Source organism: Suricata suricatta, chromosome 16 (genome assembly GCF_006229205.1).
Source record: "Suricata suricatta isolate VVHF042 chromosome 16, meerkat_22Aug2017_6uvM2_HiC, whole genome shotgun sequence".
NCBI classification, from domain to species: Eukaryota; Metazoa; Chordata; class Mammalia; order Carnivora; family Herpestidae; genus Suricata; species Suricata suricatta.
Window position 1 is genome coordinate 16,726,808 of NC_043715.1, and position 16,914 is coordinate 16,743,721.

The 16,914-nt window shown below is 47.3% G+C and overlaps 1 protein-coding gene across 2 annotated transcripts in view; it reads right to left on the reverse strand.

Annotated features, from left to right (window-relative positions):
* Positions 1-4,705: 4,705 nt before the first annotated feature.
* CDH3 (cadherin 3) overlaps positions 4,706-16,914 on the reverse strand; it is a 44,520-nt gene continuing 32,311 nt past the window's right edge. Inside the window, exons 10-16 of one of the 2 annotated variants that reach the window (XM_029925112.1) lie at positions 15,548-15,789; positions 15,021-15,166; positions 14,077-14,301; positions 10,844-11,050; positions 8,407-8,537; positions 7,891-8,037; positions 4,706-5,600 (exon numbers count right to left, since the gene is read on the reverse strand). In XM_029925112.1, coding sequence (XP_029780972.1) covers positions 5,391-5,600; positions 7,891-8,037; positions 8,407-8,537; positions 10,844-11,050; positions 14,077-14,301; positions 15,021-15,166; positions 15,548-15,789 — 1,308 coding nt within the window. In that variant the 3' untranslated portion in view covers positions 4,706-5,390. Of the gene's footprint in view, positions 5,601-7,826; positions 8,038-8,406; positions 8,538-10,843; positions 11,051-14,076; positions 14,302-15,020; positions 15,167-15,547; positions 15,790-16,914 lie in introns of both variants that reach the window. The other variant, XM_029925113.1, reaches the window with a different exon arrangement.

Below are 16,914 nucleotides of genomic sequence, written 5' to 3' on the forward strand. Positions count from 1 at the left end.
CCACCACCCGTCTGCACCCACACCCCCATTACAGCTGGAATTTTTATTCCCTTTTTTTTTAAAATTAAGATTTTAAGGGCACCTGAGTGGCTCAGTCAGTTACACATTGGACTCTTCATTTCCGCTCAGGTCATGATCTCACGGTTCTTGAGATTAAGCCTTGCTTTGGGCTCTGTGCTTGACAGCATGCAGCCTGCTTGGGAGTTTCTTTCCTTCTTGTTCTGCTCCTTCCCAGCTTGCATCTGAGCTCTCTCTCAAAATAAATCAACATTAAAAAAAAAGATTTTATTTTTCAGTAATCTCTACATCCAACATAGGGCCTGAACTTACAACCCCAATATCAAAACTTGCAAGCATCAGGGGCGCCTGGGTGGCTCAGTCGGTTGAGTGTCCAGGTTCGGCTCAGGTCATGATCTCATGATTCGTGAGTTCGAGCCCCGCATTGGGCTCTGTGCTGACAGCTAGCTCAGAGCCTGGAGCCTGCTTCAGATTCTATGTCTTCCTCTCTCTTGGACCTTTCTCTGCTCACACTGTTTCTGTCTCACCAAAAAAAAAAAAAAAAAAACCATAAAAAAATTTTTTAACGTCTGATTTCATCTCATGTCATGTTCTCCCAGTTCCCGAGTTAGGGCCCACATTGGGCTCGGGGCAGACAGCTCTGAGCCTGGAGCCTGCTTCTGATTCTGGGTCTCCCTTTCCTCTGCCCTACCCCTTCTCATTCTCTGATTCTCTTAAAAATAAAGACATCTAAAAAATAAAAAAAATGCTTTTGAAAGTTGCAAGCTCCACCAACTGAGCCAGACAGGTGCCCCTGGAGTTTTTATTCTTAATAATAAAAAGAGCTCATCAAGGAATCAAGGAAATCTGTACCCCAAAACTGTCTCTGTCATTTACTGTATGTGGCCTTTACCCTCTTTACTCTCAATTTCCTCCTAAAAAGGAAAGCATAAAACTTGTCATGGCCGTTGATGGAAGAATATAGGTAACTGACTCCACCCACGTGAAGGGTACAGCCAGTATTGCCCAATATTGGCTGCCGACGCCACCGCCTCTACTGCCGTCACCAAAATGTTCAAGGCAGTTCCTGGCACACAGCAGACTCCCGTGCAAGGTGCATGCCAGCCAGGGATAATGTTCAGCCCCCAGATTCCCTTCCAGTAGACCTTGCCCTCAGTCGCCAGAGTGGAAGGCGCACAGGACACTCTGCGGCTCTGAATAGTGCCCTCTGCTGGGCATGTGAGGAAGGGCTTGCGGGGAAATCACGGCTTCGTTCACTATATGCAGACAGAGAATATCTCTCTCCAGATGGAAGTGCAGTTTCCACTGGGCCTGTGGGTGTGGAGATAAAGGAGCAGGAACTGGCTCTGTCAGTCTGGCAACAATCTCCACAGTAGAGATAACACTTATGCAGCTTTGTAGGCAAGGCACCCTTGTAAACACTTTACAGATACTCAGTTACTAGGACCATTTTACAGATGAGAAAAGTGAAGCACAGACAGGTTAAATGATTTGTCTAAGGCACATACGCTGGAAGTGCTGGGATTTTTGAATCTGTGCCCTGAACCAGGCCTTCTTAGTGGAAGGTGGGAAGTAGGTCTACCTTTAGCCAAAGACTTGGCCCTGTGGAGTTCCCAAGTGAGTTTGGAACTGGACATACAGGGTGTGGGCTGAAAAAGGGGCTTTCCAGGGACTGCCCCACCCACTCAATGGCAGGCCACCGAGCTGACCTCAGGGCCCCCTCCAGACTGGCCATCCCTCAGCATTTCCTTGCCTGGACCTTACTGCAGTACCCTTGTGTGGGCCTGTGGTTCAGGAAGGCCCATGTCTTGCAATGGGGGCCATGAATTTGAGGCCTCAGCTACTTGCCCACCTTCCAGGGATGATAGTTATTTTCCTCAGGCCCCCCTCAAAGGCCTGGACAAGCTCACCGGGGGAGATGGGTCCTATCTGCAACCTCTCAAGTCAGGTCAGCAGCAAAGGAAAATGCACCATGTGGAGTGAGGCCTGGCGCTGCCCATCTCGGCCCTGCTGGACGATCTTCAGGGAAGTGCTTGCTTTTGGAACCTCTATCTTTTCCCATCTGAAAAATGACAGGGGTGGAATAGGGGCAACTTTCAAAGTACTCTGCATCTGGGGGGTTTTAAGGAGAAACACTGGGAAGATGAGCCCAAACAGGCAGGTCTCATGGCCATCTAAACTCTATTTCCAACAATTTAATTTTGGGAAGATTTTGTTTTAAACAATTGCTATACACAACACAGGGCTTTAACTTATAACGTGGAGATCAGGAGTCCCATGCTCCAACAACCGAGCCAGCCAGGGGCCCCTCCAACAATTTCATATTTTTTTGGATTAGGGATCTAGGACTTTGGCTTTTAAGTCTGGATAAGGGTGGAGGGGGAATCACTTAAAAGAATGAGCCCAAGGTCATTCTTGACAGCACCAAGCTGTCATCCTTGACCGAACCCTCCACTTCAAAACAAGCAGCCTTGATCCCAAACAGGGCAATAGGCCCCTCTCACCCTAGACTCATCCCTAGTCACGGGACGGCTGGCTTTGAAGTTATCTGCAGAGATGGGTGCTCCAGGGCATCTATTTCATTATTAAGGGCAAAAAACTAGACTCATTCATGTCCACGGATGGTGGGGAGATATTGTAAATGCTGACATCCAAACTGGGTATGTCGTACACAGTAAGGCAGCCTCCTAGGCCCCGTTATGAAAAGGTAGAATGCAAAATGTGAGTGTAATGCATGGTGGGAAAAGATCAGAAAGACATGTACCAGGCTGTTGCACCACAAAACATGAAAGATTAACATTTAGGTGGTCCCCACTCGTATGACCAAGCACACGGGTTATGCTAAGTTCTGGAGTAGTTAGCACTGGGACCTTACCATATTTGGACTCCTAAAGACCAGAGTCCTAAAATCCATTTTGCAGATGAGAAGCAGGCCCAGAGTGAGAAAGGGATGTTACATATCCATCCCCAGCCCAGAGCCCAGCCTTGTTTTCTCCAACTCACTCAGAGGCTGGGGACTATTTCCATTGTCAGGGGAATCTAGATCCATCCACAAAGACCAGGCTTGGCTAGAAAAGGCCACTTTTTCTCATCAACACCCTCCAGAAATCCCAGGGGAGGAAGGCCAGGCTGCAGAGTGGCTGTTTGGTTTTATTATTAGTTTCAGCTGAAGATAGGGTTTCAGGCTTTATTTAGGCTTTTCAGAGAGGAGTTTAAGATAAGGGGCAGCAGGTGTTTGCTGGCTGAGACACCGAATCTTCTCACCTTATCGGCACAAGCAGCAGGGCCCTGGTAGAGGGAAATCTGAGGCCACAGGAGCCAGAGGCTGCAGCCTGAGGGAGAGCCAGCAGGTGGCCCTGACCGGCGGGTGAAGGAGCTGTGGAACAAGGATGGATGAGAAGGTTTCCCGCACAACTTTGTTCCCCTTTGATTTCCTATCCACGATCTGGGGTGTCAGGACACCCTCAGTCACATCCTTCAGAGCCTTGGTGGCAAACTTGACTGGACATCAGAATTGCCTGAAGGCCCGTGAAAGCAGATTGCAGGGTCCCACCTAGAGTTTCGAATTCGGCAGCTGATGCAGGTGCTGGCAGTCCAGGAATGGCACTCTGAGTCCCACCGCTTTAAAGAACTCGTCCCTCTTGTGTAAAGAAAGCTGTTAATTCAACTTCAGCAATCCCTACGGCTTCACTTGGGATTCTTTTCTCTTGGTTCATCATAAAGAAAATCTTGAACTTTGCTTTAACAAAGGAACACACAGACTAGTTCTTTCCCTGCTGTCTCTTCATCCTTATTCCTGCATCCACGTATTGTTAGGAATGCTCCAATTTCACGCACATCCTGGCTGAGTTCTCTAATTTTCTGTCTGGCTTGATTTTGATGATGATCAGGTGTCATTTAAAAAAAAGGTACAATGAAGCCATTCTTTCAAGGAGGAAAATCCCCTCAGAGAGTGATTGTGAGGATTTGTTTAAAGGAAATAGTGGAAGTGTTATTTGGCCCTAAAATGTATTAAATAAATGGTAGCTATTACCAGTGAACACAAATTGCAGTACAATGTGCCAGATATTAAGTCATCCAGTCTCCATAAAAATTCCCTCAAAAATCCATAAAAATGTGAGGCAAACAGAGGTTAAATTAACTTGCTAGGAAGAAGCAGTATCAGATCCTCCCCATCCCCTCCTGCTTTCTGATATAGAGTCTACCAAACAGAAGAGAAAATGCTTGCCCTCCTTGGCAGCAGTCGCTGTTCCAGAAAAGACATTGCCTGTAGTCCTGGCAGGGCTCAGCCTGGGGTTAAGGGAGCTAATGGTTCTGTCACACAGAAGAGCAGCTCAGAATTTGTAGAGAGAGGGGCACCTGGCCGGCCTCATTGATGAGCATGTGACTCTTGATCTCAGGGTCCTGAGTGTGAGCACCACATTGGGTGTACAGTTTACTCAAAGAATGTAGAGAGAGAGGACAGGCCCCCCTCGTCAGGCCTACCTGGACATGTATACAAATACTGAGCATCCTCTCTCATCAGGACAAAGCTGGGTGAAGCCAAGAAGGTTAGAAGTGCTCACTCCCCTTATACAACTCTGAACATTCTAAAAACCACTGAATTGGACACCAAGGTGGGTGAATGGTATGGTATGGGACTCACAGGACTATACAAAGGCAATTAAAAAAAGCTCACTCCCCAGGCACCTCTGCGAAAAATTCCTTTAATAAAAAAAAGTTGTAGTACATTTACACGATTGTCATTACCCTTTATCTACAGCACTCAATAGGGAAAATAAAAAATAAAGGACAACCTAGTCGCGCTCAATATAAAAACGCAGTGATTCTTTCCAACAGGAGGCCTTGTTGCCTGGAGAAGAGACACAAATGCATGAGGACATATAAGCCAAGCAGCTGAGGTCTGGGCTTCTGATGGAATCCAGGGGACGGCTGAGGACCCGCCTTTAACGTTTTGAAGATAGTATTTAAAAAAAAAAAAAATCCAGGTTGCAGTAAGAGGCCTCATTCTAAGAAGGGTCCATTCCAGAGAAAACATCCTCACTGGGGGACAGAGGGGATGGTCAGAGTCTGTCCAGCCTCAGGACACGGAGAAAGACATTTTATGGCAGGTTATAGACTCCTGGAAATTTAGCCTTAGAAGCACCCCTGGCCCAGTCTGAGAGGTTTTCAGAGGTGAAATCAAACTGCCCGTGGCCCTCTACTCTGAAAGGCTTAGAAACCAACCCTTAATGTCAGACTTGATGCTTCTCTCCTCCAAGTTGCTAAGGCCACTCTTGACAAGCTCCCAAGTTCTTGGCTGAAGAGAGGACTCCGGCTCCTTGGAGATGCCACTGCGGCTGTCTTCAGCCCAGGTCCTGCTGGAAGGCGGCCTAGTCATCCTGGCCCCCACCATACATGTCCGCCAGCTTCTTGAAGCGACTGCCCCACTCGTTCAGATAGTCATAGTCTTGGTCCTGGCCAGAGGCTGAGGATGTGAGGGAGCTCAGGGATGCAGCCTCAGAGCCGCTGCCCTCGTAGTCAAACACCAGCAGGGAGTCGTAGGGCGGGGCCGTGGGGTCTGTGTTCGCCGCCTTCAGGTTCTGTGGCGACAAGAGCAGGTGGTTAGGAGCAGCGGTCACACACTCAGCACCTGTGGGAGCTCGGGCAGGGTTCACCCTGCGGAGCCCGCGCTTCCTCATCTGTGAAGACATCTCTCTCCTCCATTCAGGTTTGAAGGGTGAATTGAAATAATGCGCATAGATACTTAGCACTGAGCCCAGCATACAGCAAGTGCTCAGTGTGGCAGGTCAAGAGCAGGGAGGAACTCTGAAACCAGACAGCTTGAGTGAGAACTCAGACTTCCAGTACTAGTTTTGTGACCTTGGGCGAACTAACCCTTAATTTCTATGTGTTGTTTTGACTGGTCTTGGCAACGGGAGACTTCAAATAGTTTTAGAGGAGTACACTAATACATGCAAATATATGCAAAGTGCTTATTAGAATAGTACCTGGCACATAGGGGGACATGATTTTCCTCATTTGTAAAATGAGGATAACACTAGGATTCCTTCCCTGAAGTCAGTGTGGGGATTGAATGACTCGGTATTTGCAAACTATCTGACACAGAGAGATTCTGGAAATGGTCTTCATCTAATTGGTGGGGAAAGTTCCAGGTATTTAGCTCCAAGGCATCTTCTCAAACCATCTGCTCGGAGCAACTTTCCCCAGACGCTTTTGTTTTTTGCATAGCACTCTCAAATATGCTCAGGCTAAACAACAGAGTCTAACCGCCAGGCTACTTCTAGAAGGCAAGAAGGGGAAGCAGAAAGGTTCAGGCCAGGGTGAGGAATGAGGCCCTCTGGCCCATCACTGCTTCCTCACACTCCCTAAAACCTGTTCATCTGTCTTTCCTCCCTTCCTCCCATCCTTCCTTCCTTCTTCCCCGCCTCTTACTGAGTGCCTTTATTTTAAAATGGGGCATCGGACTGGCTCAATCAGTAGAGCATGCAACTCTTGATCTAGGGGTCGTGAGTTCAAGCCCCATGTTGGGTGCAGAGCTTACTTAAGAAAAAAAAAAAAGAAAAACCTTCATTTACTGTTAATGAGGTACCAGGCTTGCTAGGCTCCTATCATTTATCTCCTGTGTACCTAGTTCAGTGGTCTCACAAGCCTGCCTGTATATTTGATTTTAAGCTTGGGGAGCTTAAAAAAATCTTGAAGTCTAAAAAATAAACGAATCCCTGGATTCCAGGAATTGTTATTTATCAAAATCCCACAGATAATCAAATGTGTGATCAGAGTTAAGAACACTGGAGACACTCCGCTAATCAACAATAACTATTACTGCCTAATAAATACTGCATGCCAGGGGTGCCTGGGTGATTCAGTTGTTTAAATGTCTGACCTTGGCTCAGGTCATGATCTCACAGTTTGTGAGTTTGAGCCCCATGTCGGGCTTGTTGACAGCACAGAGCCTGGAGCCTGCTTCCAGTTCCGTTGTCTCCCTTTCTCTCTGCTCCTCCCCAGTTCACGTTCTGCCTTTCTCTCAAAAATGAATAAATATCAAAAAAATTTTTTTAATAAAATAAAAATAAATGCTACACACCAGGGCAGTGGTTCCTAGACACAAATGACTTGGGAACCTTTCTAAAATTCTGAAGCCTAGGCCATATCCAGATCAATTAAATCACAATCTCCATGGGGAGTCAGAAATGTCAGTAGCTTTTTAAGTTCCCCAGGAGATTTCAATGTTTGGGAACCATTGTTCTAGGTGCTTACTTATCTGACCCTTAAACTGACCTCTAACTCGGCTCCACACTGGGATCACCTGGGATCTTTATTTTTATTTATTTATTTTTTAAAAAGAAGCCAAGTTTTTCATCTATTTATTTATTTATTTATTCATTCATTCATTCTACACTTCTTTGTTTTAAGAGACAGAGCATAAACAGGGGAGGGGCAGAGAGAGAAGGAGACACAGAATCTGAAGCAGGCTCCAGGCTCTGAGCTAGCGGTCAGCACAGAGCCCAACGTGAGACTCAAACCCACAAACTGTGAGATCATGACCTGACCCAAAGCCACACGCTCAACCGACTGAGCCACCCAGGCGCCCCCACCTGGGACCTTTTAAAACTCAAACCCAGATTTTCAAGCAACTGTTACGTATGTTGAATAATTGAATAAATTATTCCCAACCTACTGTTAACCACTCTGCAACTTAGGGTTTTAGAGAGGAGAAAACAGAAGCCCAAAAGTTAGGTAAACCCCATAGCTGATTGGTGAGGGAGGCAAGATTTGAACCCAGTGCCAAGACAGCAAGCACATACTTTTTCTCCCCTGCTGCTGGTGCTTGAATCACAGGCTTCCCCTGGCTGGCCCCCTACACCTCACCTCGATGATGAAGTTCCCAATCTCATCTGGGTTCGCTGGACGTGGACGGTACATGGGTGTGGGGATAAAGGATGGCGCCACATCATTGCGGAGAACCACCTCTGGACGGGCTTCCAGACCCCGGTGGAGTTGGGTGATGTCATAGTCCTTCATGAAAGTCAAGGAGAGCATGGGATTGAAAAGTGAACTCCCCCACTATTTGTACTTCATCCCATTTCCCTGACACTTGCATGTTCTGGTTCATGGCTAGGTCTTAAAAGATATCTTTGTTAGATATTTCTGAAAGTCCTTATTCCCACAGCCCCTCCTCCAAAATTAAGCACAGGCTCAAGGTCAATTTACCTGGGGCCAAAGGGACCAGACACCCTCTCAGAAGAGAAGAGGTATCAATCTTACGTGAAGACTGCAAGAGTCTGGTCAATGTAGCTAACGTGGTTAGTTGGTTAACCCAACCATCCCCGCCAGTGGCTCTGGAGGCATCCATTTCCCAACCCTTAGACCTTCCCAGTTCCTCACCTGGTCCTCTTCACCACCTCCCTCTTCGCCGTAGTAGAAGACATTGTCACGGGTGTCGTCTTCTGGGAGCAGAAGGGGCTCCTTGACCTTCCTCTTCTTTCTCACCAACAAGAGGAGGACCAGCAGCAGGACTGGAAGAGTTAGGAAGTGTAAATATTCACCCCCCCACAACCACAGAGCTGGCCAATATCCCCAAACCCTTAGAGCTCCATCTAACTTTAGACCCCTCTACTCAGCAGCCAGAATTGAAAACACTTCAATGACTCCCCTGCAGCTAGGAAAACCCCAACTCCTTATCAAAGTATATTGGATCGGCCCCTGCCTTTCTGCACACATATACACCCCCATGCGGGTTTGGTCACATTTGTCTCCTTGGGGTTCCTCGAATAACAGCTAGCAGTTTACCACTTTAGGAGCTTCATGTGGGCTTTTCTCATCTGGAACATTCTGCACGCATGGCTCTCACCCTTCAGGCCTCAGTCTGTGACCCCCTCCTCCTAGTAGCAAAATGACTTCATTCCCCCACCAATAATTCTCTACCATTAATGGTCAGTCTTCCCTTATAGGTGAAACCAGTCCTCAAGGAAATCCTCCTCTGTGGGGATGGGAATCTCCTAGCAGATGTTAGTTTTCAACAAGACTATTTTTCAGTGACCCCTACATTAGCCATAGATTTTAAGTTAAAAAGTAAGACAGTGCAACTCTGATATGGTGCCAAAATTTGAGCTTCGGTGCAAATACTATTTTAGTATTTCAAGAGAGGAACTGGCTTTAGTAATATGGTTTGAAAGGTTGGCAGGTCTCCCTAATGCCAGGACTACCCCCAGTTAATCCCATATAAAGAAGGGACCCCAGGGCCCTCTCTGTGGCTGTCCAGTGTGAGAGGATACAGCCACAATTTAGCTTCAGCACTTTTTTTTTTTTGGTGGCCTGTTTACACAATTCTTGTCTATCTCTGGTCAAACAAAACAGACCTAGTGTTCTTGGGGAGTCTGTGGGTTATCAGCATGCGCACCCTATGTGGGCTATCCTGTGATCTTTGCCTCCCCTTTTCTGCCTGAGTCTGGGGAAAGGCAGGAAGGAGGTGAACTGGACTTCTCACCTGCATCAAAGCTTATGTGTCTGTCTACTGGTATCTCCATTTGGACTACCTAGCAATTCTCTTCCCATGATCCTTTCCAAACTGGTTAATGGAAACTCCAATTTCTATTTGTTTGGCTATTAGAATCATTGATGGTTCTTTTCCTCATACCACATATGAATCTGAATAGATTCTGCCTTGAAAAACGATCACCTCTCACCACCTCACTCCTAGAATATGGCAATAGCTTCTTAATGGTTTCCCTGTTTCCACCCTTACCCCTGCACAGCTGTTTAGTAGGAATCCTGTAAAATTCAAGCCAAATCACATCAATGCTTTGCTCTAAATCTTCTGATGACTTCTCATTTCATCAGATCCTCACAATAGCCTACAAGGCCCAACAGGATGCTCTGCCACACCCGTCACCTCTCTGACTTCATCTCCTTTTGTCCCTTTTGTTTTCACTTCAGCCATTTGTTGTTTCCACACACCAAGCACAGTGGTGCCTGTGGGCCTTTGCACTTGCTGGTCCTGAGATATCTGCATGATTTGCTTCCTCCCCTTTTTCAGGTCTTTAATTGAATATACCTTCTCAGCAAAGCCTTTCTTACCCATCCTACTTAGGACAGCAGACCTCCTCCCTCTGCTTCTTTTTCTCCACACCAACACCGACTTCTCTGCCAGATGACTTACGGTCTACTCTCTGCACCGCAAATAAACTCCATGAGGGCAGAGAGTGGTCTGTTTTATAAAATGCTACACCCACAGTGCTGGAAACAGTGCTAGATGCATGGTATGTGGATTTATTAAAGCTTGCCCTTGTTGAATTCGCACCTGATTGGATGTGTTTCTGTGTAAGGAGAGTGAAGAAACAAATATGATAGGTTCTACCTTTAGAGTAAAAAACTTAGCTTGCAACTAAACCCTTCTGCCCACTAAACTCCTGATTTTCAAACTCTAGCATACATCAGAACCCCGAGGGCGTGTCAAACACAGATTACTGGGTCTTACCCCTAAAGTTTCTGAACCAATGGATCAGGAGTGGGCCTGAGAACTGGTCTCTTTAACAAGTTCCTGGGGAATGCGAATGCCATTGGTCTGGAGACCACACTTTCAGAACCACTGCTCTAGCCTCTAGATGACAGGACAGCTGCACTGAGTCTGTTCACCACTGTATCCCCACAGCCTGGCACATTCCAGAAGCTCCATCAACATCTATCCACCAAATGACACTCCTAGAACTAAGTATCGGGAACAGACAGGCAATGTTGAGGATGTCTTATTCCCAGCAGTTCAGGGTAGAATTGGGTCTTGTAACTACCCCATTCTGTGAGGGGAGAGAGCACCGGTACTCACGCAGCAGAGCCAGGACAGCCCCCAGGACTGGGAGGAGGAAGCCCCCCTTCCAGGGTATGGGACAGGCCTCCACATGGCCGTGGCAGTCACACACAGTGGCACTGATCACCGTCAGCTGTTCCTTGTTGCCATGGTCAGACAGAGAAAGGTACACATTGTATGTGTCTTGCTTCAGGAACTTCTTCAGGGACAAGGCCACTGTGTTTCCTGCAGTGGACAGATAACATTCATCCTGTTAGATCAGAAGTGGAACCGAGTAGATCATGCTGGAGGTGTGAGGAGATAGCCTCTACATTTGGGCAAATATCCCCAAAGCACACTTATGCCAAGGGTTAAACACTAATGTTTGACCAAAGCCAAATATGCACCATCATGGAGAGGATCGTTGGGTTGGAAAAATATGTTCACTGGGGTACCTGGGTGCTTCAGTCAGTTAAGCATCTGACTCTCGATTTTAGCAAAAGTCATGAGCTCGCAGTCCGTGGTGTAAGCCCTGTGTCAGGCTCTGTGCTGACAGCATGGAGCCTGCTTGGGATTCTCCCTCTTTCTCTGCCCTTCCTCTCTCTCAAAATAAACCTGAAACAGTTTTTTTTTTTTAATGTTTTATTTATTTTTGATACAGAAGAGACAGAGCATGAGAGGGGGAGGGTCAGAGAGAGAAGGAGACACAGAATCTGAAACAGGCTCCAGGCTCTGAGCTAGCTGTCAGCACAGAGCCTGATGCGGGGCTCGAACCCACGAACACGAGATCTGACCTGAGCCGAAGTCGGAGGCTTAACCGACTGAGCCACCCAGGCGCCCCAGTTTTTTTTTTTTAATAAAGGAAAAGAAAGTAATCATTTTCCCCATTAAAATCAATAGTCACAGTATTTTTAAAATAATGAAGTTTTGAAAAAGTACTGTCATGCAAGGCCAATAATTAGCACCATTAGCTGCTAGACTGGCCTCTGCCTCAAAAAAGAATACACTGGATTACGTTCTTCCTGAGAGAGAACTAACTCGAGAACCACAAGATCATGACCTGAGCCGATGGAGGTTCCACCGACTCAGCCACCCAGGTGCCTCTCAAGCCACTTTTAGTTCAGAGTTTCTGCAGACTCTCTGGCCTCCTCTTAGCAAGATGGCCAGAGGGAGAATTCGCCCTGTTCCCATTCAGGCTGAATATGTAGCCCATCACGCAGAGGTCAATGTGGGGCGTTTCACCAAAACATCCCTACCACCACCCTGTCTCCATGCTGGATGGTGGTTTCTCACGTGCTGATGACAGCGGTGGTGCCACTGACTAAGTGGCATTGACAGGGTGCATGCCCTATTCTTCTCCACTACCACTTTAAGAGGCAGGTATTATTTGAAAGTTTGTTTATTTTTGAGAGAGCAAGCAGGGGAGGGGCAGAAAGAGAGGGACAGAGGATGATCCAAAATAGACATCACACTAACAGCAGAGAACCTGATTCGAGGCTCAGACTCATGGATCATGAGATAACAACCCGAACTGAAGTCTGACACTTAACCCACTGAACCACCCAGGCGCCCCAAGAGGCAGGTTTTCTTTTTTATTTTCTTTTTACAAATGCAAAATTGAAGCTCAGGGAGGTCAAGTAACTAACATGAGGTCATACTGGGGTAGGGGTTGAATTAACTCCTCTGATAACAAATGGGTCTTTTAAAAAAGATTTTTTTTTTTAATTTTTTTTAAAATTTATTTTTGAGAGACAGAGAGAGACAGCTGGAGCAGGGGAGGGTCAGAGAGAGAGGGAGACACAGAATCCGAAACAGGCTCCAGGCTCTGAGCTAGCTGTCAGCACAGAGCCTGATGTGGGGCTCGAACCCACGAACTGTGAGATCTGACCTGAGCCGAAGCCGGATGCCTAACCGACTGAGCCACCCAGGCGCCCCATAAAAAAGATTTTTTTTTTAATGTTTTATTTATTTTTGACACAGAGAGAGACAGAGCATGAGAGGGGGAGGGGCAGAGAGAGAAGGAGACACAGAACCAGAAACAGGCTCCAGGCTCTGAGCTGTCAGCACAGAGCCTGACGCGGGGCTCGAACCCACGAACGTGAGATCTGACCTGAGCCGAAGTCGGAGGCTTAACCGACTGAGCCACCCAGGCGCCCCAACAAATGGGTCTTAAATTAAGGCATTCTGGTTCCAGAGTCCATGCTCTATAAATGATAAGGTCAGGGATGGGGGGAAAAATGGTTTCTAGGCCACAGGGGATAATAGGAGACCAACCTGGGCTCCTCAAAGGAAAGGTGCTGGCCATCCATACCCAAATCACAGGAATCATAAAATTGAGACAGTGTGGGTGTCTGAAGCAGGCCTCCTGAGTCCTGTCAGGGCTGGGCTCAGCAGGAGTAATAGACACTGGACATTTGGATCATTTGGGGCAGGATCTATATATACTGGTACCCCATTTCCTTCTTGAGGGACCTAGCCCCAAGAGGAAGGGGGGAAACATTTTAAACCAAAGTGGACAGTGTCTCTCCAAGGCCTTCCTGGCACTTGGGGCTGGATCCACCTTTCTCATATATCCCTGGTCCATACCCACTTGATGCCAAGTCAGACCCCTTTTCAGTCCTGTGACAACTAAAATACCATGACAGACTGAGAACCTCTGGGTGGATGGGGAGAGAGGACAGGGAGGCAGATTGGAGTAGGGGTGTGGGAGAAAGGATTGTGGCTTCAACTTCTGCTCCGTAGTTACCCACTTTGTGCCCCTGGGCATGCTATTTAACCTCTCTGAGTTTTACTCTCATAAATAGGTATAAAACAGGGCGCCCGGGTGGCTCAGTCAGTTACGCATTCAGCTTCGGCTTAGGTCATGATCTCACAGTTCATGGGTTTGAGCCCCACATAGGGCTCTGTACGGACAGCTAGCTCAGAGCCTGGAGCCTGTCTTCGGATTCCGTATTTCCCTCTCTCTCTGACCCTCCCCTGCTGGCGCTGTCTCTCTCTGTTTCTCAAAAATAAATAAAAAACATTAAAAAAAAAAGTTAGATGTTTAGAGGCACATCTGAGTGGACTCGCCTTTCCCCGCTCTGTTTGCTCCCTGCCAAACGGTGCATTCTCTCTCTCTCTCTCTCTCAAACTTAAAAGAAGTATGATGCTTAACAACTGGCCACCCAGGGACCTCTTGGTTGATATTCTCAACTCAGTGACACATAAGATGCTGGGAAGAGGGGCCTATTATGGGGCAGAAACCCACCTACCACCCACCACCACTCAATTACCTTTCTCATTGACCTCTGCTGTCCAGTAGATATCCGAGTCATGTGTGAGCTGGGCCTGGAACGGGGAGGTGTGAGGGGACAGGTCCTTGTCTGTGATGTTCAGCACCTGGGGCACAGGGCTTTGGTTGCAGATAATGATCTGACGGGGCTCGGGGACCGGGCCATGGTCATTGATGTCCATAAGCGTTAGCAGGAGGGTCCCAGTGCCAGTGGTGGGAGGGCTCCCTGTTCATAATTACACATAGCATCCCTTTGAGTATCTGCCCTTGGTTGGGGTGATGCCTATGACCTACCCAATCAGCCCAGGGATGTTCCTATTTACTGCCCAGCTGTAACTTTCCAAGACCTTCCATGCCCTGCCCTGGTCTCATCACAGAGCAAACCTGTGATGGCAAATCCATGGCAGTCATGCCAACTTTCTCATAGCAGACATTCTCAGTGATCATAGCATCGTTACAGACACTGCATCCATATGGCCACTACCAGTCTATCACAGAGGAAACCCACTGGCCATCTCAAGACTGATGCAGTGTTTGCTGATGAGGTTTAGGGATGCTTCCCTTCACAGTCCTGCAGTGACCTCTCATCTGCTTCCAGGCTTGCTTCACTGTGTCAAGCAGAGATGTCAAATCACATCATAACCCCCAATCCTGTCATGGTATGACATTACTAACCAATCATGGCACTTTCAATCAATCACATGGCCAATTCTGGGCTTAGTGAACCACACACTTGGGCTGAAAGAAGTCATTCTCCTAACACTTGGGTCTTAGGGAAACCATAGCCAGCCAATCCTGGTCTCGGAAGACTCCTCTGAAAGTCCCCTTTGATCCCCCAGATTGGTTTGCTGACATCCTTTCCTGACACTGCACTCTGTGGAGGGGATGTGCTATGTCATGAGCTCCAAAGGTACCCAAGGGGAGGGACTGGGAGGAAGCTCTCACCATCATCTGTGGCCAAGACCATGACTTTATAGACGTTGTTTTTCACAAACTGTTCATCCTCACGGTCTAAGACCCCTGTAGCAGTGACCTGTCCGCTGTCTGGGTCCATTGCTAGCCACCCTGCTGGGTCTCTCAGGATGTGGTAGCTAGAGTAGAAAAGTTGAGAAGAGTCATATCCAGAATACTCAGAATCCCAAAGCCTACTCATTCCAACCAGCAGGTGTTGTTCCGGGTCTCGGGGCTCCTTAGCAGGGTCACATGAAGAATGCATCTCACCCCTAAATAGGAGCCTAAGCAGCAGATAGAGGGCACAGGAGGGACACATGAGAGAGAGTGGGAATACCTGTCCCTTAGTCCTCTGTTCAGAGACTTCAGCCTTGGGGAGGGGAGGAAGGGAAGGCCCCATGCAGCGGTGATATTCAAAATATTTAGCAATCTTTCTGGTGAGACCAAATGCCAGCCATAAAAAATAACCCGTCTAATACTACTAATGCTGTTGGATGCATCTGAGCCCAGCTCTTATGTACCTGATCTTCTGATTCCCCTTGTCAGGGTCCTGCGCAGTGTAGGTGCAGACATACTCCCCGACAGAGATGCCTTCCTGGACCTCGATGACTTTGGAGGGTGGGACAAACACAGGTGCCTCGTTCACATCCTCCACATGGACCACTATGGTGGCCGTGGAGGTTGGGAGCTTCACCACAAAGGGAGTCTCATTAGTCACTTCAATGTACAGCGTGTGCTGGCTTTTGGCCTCGAAGTCCAAGCCCTGAGAGAGAAGAGGAAGGAGAACCTGAGCCACGAATTTGTGAGAAGGCCTCATGCAGTGCTTTGAGGTCAGAAGGGAAGGGCCCACAGTGAGGGGCTCAAGATGTCCCAGGAACAACACCCCTACCCTTCCTATAAAGGCTCCTGCACTTTGAGTGGAGAGCCAGTGGGGTCTCTCAGACCACCCCTAGACCAGTAAGCCCCACAAGTGGTTCCCAATGGGGTGGTGGCCCCCAACGGGGTGTTGGAGAAACTTGGGGAGGCCTTCCTGTTATAGTAATGATAGGGGATGCCGCTGGCATTTATAGGCTGGGACAGGGATACAAAGAACTGTCCCATAGGCTGTGTGACTTGCCAGTATCCCCTTGGACATTTATGTATTCATGGGTGTGACAACTATTTATAATTATAGTCTAGAACACATTTTATATATAAATTAAGGGTTTGGTGTGGTTTTAATATATATGGACTTTTCTAGGAATGCAAGCTTCTGAGGGGAGCTTATAATTTGACTTGTTCAGACCCTTCCCAAAAGCTGTTTATATGCTGTCCTGTAAAGACACCAGTATGACTTGTGGCGTGTATGAGCCGCCAGAGTGACACACAATATCCACTACAGCTGGATGATTCTACAAAGAGATACAAGTAACTGACCACTTCATTATGTGTTCTGGTATGTGCAAAAGCTTACATACAGAAATAGCTTATTATCAGTAACTTTTCCTGTAAAATTCTTTATTTCAGTTGGGGCAATCTATTTTTCTAGAACTTATATAAGTTAGGTAAGTTTCATTATAAATGAAATTCATTTCACAATGTAAAAAGGGCATTACAAAGTTTCTGTTGAAAGAAGGGGATAGTTTTTAAAGTATTATATAAAACTCTCCTTCTCAAACTAGACTGTTCTAAAAGCACTGATTTTATTCAAAGCGTTTTGGAGAGGCAACCATATCTCTAAGTACTAAGTAACATAAAGCATTTTACTATGCAAAAACCTAGATGTGTGTTATGCAAAATTTGCAAGCATTCCAATACAGCAGAGCCCCTGTGTGTAAGAAGACTGACTGGGGACAGCCACTGGACACCAGGATCTGGGAGGAGGGGCGCCACTGCTCTGCCTTAATCA